The sequence below is a fragment of the Staurois parvus genome, unplaced genomic scaffold (genome assembly GCF_062004578.1).
Source record: "Staurois parvus isolate SC_StPar_1 unplaced genomic scaffold, SC_StPar_1.0 ptg001200l, whole genome shotgun sequence".
NCBI classification, from domain to species: Eukaryota; Metazoa; Chordata; class Amphibia; order Anura; family Ranidae; genus Staurois; species Staurois parvus.
In genome coordinates this window covers 1717370-1724629 of record NW_028318996.1, presented here as the reverse complement: position 1 = coordinate 1724629, position 7260 = coordinate 1717370, and the positions used below count along the sequence as shown (strand labels likewise).

General features: G+C 39.4%; 1 protein-coding gene across 1 annotated transcript; it reads right to left on the bottom strand.

The window, feature by feature from the left end:
• Nucleotides 1–355: 355 nt before the first annotated feature.
• LOC149438264 (indolethylamine N-methyltransferase-like) lies at nucleotides 356–7010 on the bottom strand. The gene is made up of 3 exons (XM_089660070.1): nucleotides 6789–7010; nucleotides 5192–5399; nucleotides 356–4323 (listed from the first exon to the last, which is right to left on the bottom strand). Exons 1-3 carry the CDS (start codon nucleotides 6937–6939, stop codon nucleotides 3900–3902), a joined length of 783 nt encoding a protein of 260 aa, XP_089516196.1. The 5' UTR covers nucleotides 6940–7010; the 3' UTR covers nucleotides 356–3899.
• Nucleotides 7011–7260: the final 250 nt, after the last annotated feature.

Genomic DNA, 7260 nt, shown 5'->3' with positions numbered 1-7260 from the left:
TATGGAGATGGTTGGAACACCTGAATCCAATGATTTGGAGAGGTGGCCCAATACTTTTGGAAATATAGTGTACAATATAGCAACTTATAAATTAATGTATAGTGTTGCGCTGCTCAAAAAGCATAAAATCATAAAAACCAAGAAAAACATAAAGTCCAACCCAACATAAATGAAACTAAAACGTGAAAGTCCAAAGAAATAAAAAGTCCAAAGGAATGAAAAGAAACGACTCTGCAACAAATTTTGGTGGAAAAGACCATGCATCTACTGGAGAGTGAGCCCGCAATCCCGGTGCTGTAAACCTTTAGAAGGCATACACCACCACGGTAACATAAAAAAGAGAGGAAGGTGCCTCTAAGTGTATTGACAATTTTTTAATAAACAATAGATAAATTGCACTTACAAGATAAATAGTTTAAAAGACTCATCATGTGGTGTAATAAGATCCAGTTGGAACATCCAGCCGTCCAGCAGCAAACTCTGTCTATAGGATCAGGAGGTAGAGCCCAGGATGTGCCTGTGCATCAAAATGAGGCTTGGAAAGCAGAGTCGGATGTAGGAGTTGAAGGGGGCGGTAATGCATTTCGGAGCATGCTCAGTAGGTCCTTCTTCAGACTATCTGAGCGGTCAGGGTTTGGTGATGTGTTTATGTTTTCAAGTTTGCTTTGGACTCATTTTTGACAACCACAAGAGTACGTCCCTCCCATTGGTATTACTATTCCTTCTAATAAATCCTTCTTTTTTTGTGTAAAAGCTGCAGAAAAAATTGTATTTAATATGTTAGTCTTGTCCATTTCATTTGTGACCAAATGATTCATCTTCCAGGGAGCCTTCTTGTTTTGTCCTCACCTCTTTACGTTTGACATATTTATAGAATGTTTTTGTCTTTTCTCAGGTGATAAAGAGAGCTGAAACAAATCCTCTTACATAAGTTGTACCTGTTTATCTATAGCATACTCTCCTCCAATCTGTCCAAAGTACAGAATTTACACAGGGACTCTCAGTTTTGAAAGCAGGTGGCAGAGAACTAAAGTTGCATGAGTTAGGAGAGCTCTGAGAGCTGATTGGAGGGAAAGGACACCCCTACCCACTTCACACAGCGCACAGGAACAGAGCTGAGACTGTCAATCACAGTCACCATTTTTCTCTTGCTGTTAGGAAAACCCATCAGCAATGACTCTGAGGTGTACAACCACTTTAACCACTTGCCTATTGGGCACTTTTACCCCCTTCCTGCCCAGGCCAATTTTCACCTTTCAGCATTGTCGCACTTTGAATGATGATTGCGTGGTCATGCAACACTGTACCCATCTAATATTTTTATATTTTTTCACACAAATAGAGATTTATTTTGGTGGTATTTAATCACCACTGTGTGTTTTTTATTTTTTGCTCTATAAAAAAAAAATGTATTTTTCTTTGTTTCTGTTATTTTGCAAATAAATCATCTTCCTACACAAATTTAGGCCAAAATGTATTCTGCTACATAACCCAAATCAGTTTTTATTATTTTGGTGGTAGGAAAGTTATAGAGTCCACAGACCATGGTATATACAGTATCTAAAAATGTACTGACTGCCTCTGATTTCTTGAGGCCCAAAATGCTAGGACAGCACAAATACCCCCCCAAATGACCACTTTTTGGAAAGTAGACAGTCTGAGGTATTTAGTAAGAGGCATGCCAAGTTTTTTGAAATTGTCATTTTTTTTTATCATAATTTTGTGGAAAATGAAGAAATGAAAAAAAAAATGTTCACAATTTTTTTTTTAACATAATGTCACCAATGCAGTACAGCATCATTATATAACTAGTGCGGTGGTGATCAAGGGCACTGACTGGCGACAGTATGTAAAAAAAATAATCATTTTTAAACTTTTTTTTATTTTTTGCGTTTTTTTTTCTACTCCTGTGACCAGAGCAATACAATGTTACTATATTAACAATGTACTCACACCATCTACGTTCTTCATGTAAAGGCTTCTCAATATATACGCTCCTGTCCCTTTGCCAGCTCTTCTGGGAAATGTAGTTTGTTCACTTATTGTCTGAGTGCAGAAATCCTTCTACCAGCATACAAGTTCAACAAGGCTTTGTTTAAAGCGGAGTTCCAGCTGAAAAAAAAAAGTCAGCAGCTACAAAAACTGTAGCTGTTGACTTTTAAAATACAGCCACTTACCTGTCCCTCGGTCCAGCAGTGTCCTCACCACCTCTGGTTTCACCGGCCGTCTTCACTCCCTGGCGCCAGCATCTTTAGTGTGGGCACCCGGCTGTGACAGCTTGCGGCTTCACAGCCGGGTGCCCACTGCACATGCGTGAGAAGCGCTGCGCTTTGTGAATGACCCGTAGTCTTCTGGGACCTGTTGCTGTTGGTAATTTGTTTTGGGGTTCTATTGTTGCTTGGGTGGTTCTATTGTTGCTGGAGAGAATCTATTGCTGCTGGCAGTGGAAATCTGTTGTTGCTGGGGGTGGGAATAGATTGTTGCTGGGGGGTCTATTACTGATGGCTGCAGAGGATTTATTTTACTGCTTTTCTTGTAATCATTAACAAAGTCTATATAAATTACTTCACCACAAAATTATACTTGGTTCTGAAAGAAAAGCCATACTGTATATATACAGTGCTGTGAAAATGTATATGCTCCCTTCAAGATTTTTTTTTTCATATTTGCCACACTTAAATGATTCAGATCACCAAACAAATTTTAACATTACACAAAGATAACCCAAGTAAATACAAAATGCAATTTTTAAATGATGATTTCATGTATTAAGGGAAAAAAGCTGTCCAAACCTGCCTGGCCCTCTGTGAAAAGTAATTTCCACCCCTCCACAACACACCCCCACTAAATCATGAATGAACTATGATTAACCCCATTATTTTGAAATCTGAGTTAAATTTCAGTTGCCACACCCAGGCCGGATTACTGCCAATATCCACAAATGGAGAAAACTTGGAACAGGAGTGAACCTTCCCAGGAGTAGCCTGCCTGCCTACTAAAACTACTCCAAAAGCACAACGATGACTCCAGGAGGTCAAAAAAGAACCTGTAACAACATTTAAAGAACTGCAGGTCTCACTTGCCTCAGTTATGATCAGTGTTCATGACTTAACGATAAGAAACAGACTTGGCAAAATGGCATCCATGGGGGACCAAAAAGAACACAAAGTCTCATCTCACATTTGCCGAAATACATCTTGATTATCCCCAAGACTTTTAGGCAAATATTCTGAGGACTGAGACAAAAGTTGAACTTTTTGGAAGGTGTACGTTCTTTTAAAACTAACACAGATGAACTAACATTGCACACTCCCCCCCTCAGTCTTGGCCATGCTTACATTTATGGGTGATGAGCTGTCAGTGCTCACGCAGCCGGTACAGCGGACAGAGTGATTCTGACTGGTCAGTGTTGGCATAGATCACTGCTGTGATCTGTCCGAAAACTACTTCAGACAGAAGAGGGAGAACAGCTAGGCTTTAAAATCCCTCGACCGCTCCACTGGCTGCGTGGCCACCAGCAGCTAATCACCCACGGAGGTAAGTACAGAGGGTAGTGGCTTTTAAGGGCACAATAGGCTTGAAGTGGCTCCTGAGGATTACAGGGGCTTCTTTCAGCTATCCTGGATCTGTTCTTGCACCATTTGTAAAATCAATAATTTTGAGATCAGGTTCTGAAATCACTCTGTTCAACCCTACTAACTGTGCAACAACATAAGCAATATAATACCATAAATCTGATGCTGAAATGTCCCCCATACTAAACTGAAGCTTTATGCTCAAAATACATGATGCTGAAAATGACCCCAAGAAGCTCAGCGCCTAAAATGTTATGCCTATAACAAATCACCCATTATACACCTATAACTACAGTAATATATTGTTTTGTTTTCTGTGCTCATCTACTGCTTCTTATGGGCTGTGACAAAGATGACTGCTCTAAAATCAATCAGGTCACTTTCTGCTTTCCTAGGTTGAATGTCCCAATGGCTGATGTCATACCCTTCTCCTTCAAGAGCTTTTCTCAGGAAACTCTCTTCATAATTGAGAATATGAAATTTTTCACTGCCAACTGTGAAATACGTCGCGTTCAGCAACCCAAAATACACTAAGAGTCCTCCAGGCTTTAGCAGTGTGGTGAACTTTTTGAGGTTTCTGATGTAGTCGTCTTCATCTTTGCTGATGGCATCCAGGACTACTCCAATGAAGAGGCAGTCAGCTAACTGTAATTTAAGGGGGTCAACAATGTTTTCTTTATCAATGTAACATTTCATCACATGTTTAATTGTCGCTTTCAGCTGCTTTTCCTTCTCTTCAGATTGGCCACTGAAATTTAGAAATTTAGAATGAATGACAAACAAGCATGATGACCTAATGAATCACATTTTGTGGCTTGAGTTAAAGTGCATGTTACCCCAACATTTCATATTCCTGATATGTGTATGTTGCACTGTGTACGTGTGTTAAAATCTATCCTATTCTCTTTGTAGTTCTTCCTTTGTGTGAAATACCTGGCGATCCTGCTTGTCCCCCTGCTTTCCTATTTAAACTGACCACTCTAGGCATAGAAGTTCATCCTTCCCAGCATGGTTAGTTTTCTGGCTGTGTTGAGAGTACAGCCTCCCATTCCTCCAATGGCTAAGGCATGTTCTGAATGCCCTCCTGCACAGCTCATCACTGGACAATTCAGTGTATTGCTTTTTCTCTGCCTCCAACAGACACACCCTTCCCCACTGCAATCTCCAACCCCACCGCAACCTCCAATCCGACCAATCTAAAGCCCCTAATGAGCAGATGGTATTTGTTTACTTATACAAAAAATAAAGAAAAAAGTGGTTTGAAAGGACTGTGAACTACTGTATGGCTTTGTTTTTTTGAGACTTTTCTGCACATTTAGAATCTTGTGAGTACGTGTGAGGCCAGGCAATTGACTAAGTCAATGATGTGTCTGAATATCAACTTTAGATATTGTGCTCCACAAACAGCTCGGTATCTCCATCAACGAAGATATGATTGGTTTGGTAAATGTACACAGGACCCTACAACTTCACCTGCTTTATGGAAAGATAAAATATTCATAAACAAAATTTATATTTACCTCACTTTTAAACAAAAAATATATAAAAGAAACACTATACACCCCCATTAAATTAAAAACATTTACAGCAATGAGATGATTAAAAAAATACTCAACCTCTTTCCTTCCTTCTCTACAACAAATAATAAGGTGTGCAGCCAGTCAAAAGCTCCAGTACGATTGTGCAGCCATTTTTTCAGCTCTAAGATGCAGTGGTCATTGAATTTCAGGAGGATGATTTCTTTGAAATATTCGCAAGCTGAATAAAGGTGGTAAAAGGCAGAACCGAGGCTGATATCAATCAACATGTCTCCTTTGATGTTAGCTAAAAGCAAAATTATTTTAAAGCGTTACTTAGGGGTCAATTTATCAATGTTTTCACAAAGATTTGCCCTGATTCACTCCATGTCATCCTTGGCTAGGCAAGGGTTAAGGGAGATTGAGCGGGTACTAACAAAAACGGTACTTGCTTCCCCTACTCCCAAAAAACCTACAACTCAGTTACAGGCTGGGGGAGGGCGATAATGAGAGGTCCTTCACTTTTTAAATGAAGTTCGCTAGTTAGCTAGTTTTGTTATTTTATTACTTATCAATTTCTAAATACAGTATATGATCATGCATCCAGCCCAGATGAAGGGGTCCCTTGCAATCCCCGAGATCTGTTCGCCTTTTATTGAATTGGACATACGATAAAAACAAACACTTGTCGACATAGCACAGCCAGTTTGGTGCTTTCCCCTCTATATTTATAACCCTACATGATTGAAAGCAGATCTAAGGAACCAGTTCTCTGGAGACCTGCGAAGAAAAAATTCTTACAGTTGAGATGAGACCACAAATTGGAAACTCCATCCAAAATATGAGATCAGTCAACACCCTATCCATCTTACCCAGTCATTACTTATTGGAGAGCTCCATCTGAGATTTTATTCAAACAGAACTGAGCCTGAAAACAAGATCTACTGGTGTGTTCTTTCCTTATAAAACCCTTAGTACTTTCCAATTCCTTTTGTCATGTATTAGATGTTAATTATTAAAGTAAAGATTATCTACATGTAAAAATAAACCATCAGTTTAAATTCACTCTATACCAAACACTTTCTAAACAAAGGGCCGGTTTACTGTTTTTCAGACTGTGGGGGCGCCAGGCTGTGGCCAGCGGCAGTGTAAATTTTCTTGGCATCAGTGGATGTAAACATCTCCACATTTGGTATTAGGGGGAGGAACAGTGCTCCATTATTGGTGTTAGTGGAAGAAATGGTGCCCCATTGTTGGTGTCAGCTGGCAGACTAATGTCTCATACCAGTGAGAGGAATAGTGCCCCAAGGGCACACAATTTGGAGACCACTGCCCTATACCATTATATTTTCCATTTTAGGTGGTTTGGCCTGCAGTTGGGTTTCTTACAGGAATCATTGAAAAATAATGCTCGTTGGTCTCTCTGGTGTACACACAGGTCCACCCTCTATGGACACCCAACATACTATAAATTGTAAATACTTATGGGATGATATAAATGCATGAATGGGGAAGCAAAGAAAACATTACCTTAGATGTGAAATAACTATAGTGGTGGTGGTTATGTATAGTGCAATTATTTTTACACAGGGTAACACAATGGTCTCTTTTTCTACATAGCTCATCCCCCACCTTCCCAACTAAGGCTAAATTAGTCTAATAAAAGGTTTTCTTAAATGTTGTTAGGCATACATACCAAACTTGAAAAAATAATGAAGTTTCTCCATGGGTAGTTTTAAACCTTCCTCTTCAAAGGCTAATCCAGGTTTATTGGCAAAATAAGTATCCATAAAGTTCCTGGAATGGAATTTATCTACATGATAGAGTTTAGGTTGGCCTGGATCCATCTTGGAATGAAATAGCACCTGTAGGGGGTCTTGGCTATCCGCTGTCTTCTGATAAGTGTACCTAAAGCTCAAAATCTCATCATTTTTATATGTATGCATTACTGCATGCAGATTGATATTATTAGTGTGACTCACTGTAAGCACATTTCAGACACTCAGCTGACAGTACTGTGATTAAACATGAGGTAGAATAAATTTGTTTTAGTAGGCAATGTACTGTACATTTCAATATTTGCAATCCAAAATAAAGCCTTGACAGATTTAGTACATCTCTGCAATGCAGGCACATTTGCCCATGTTTTATTCCTCAAAAAACACAGA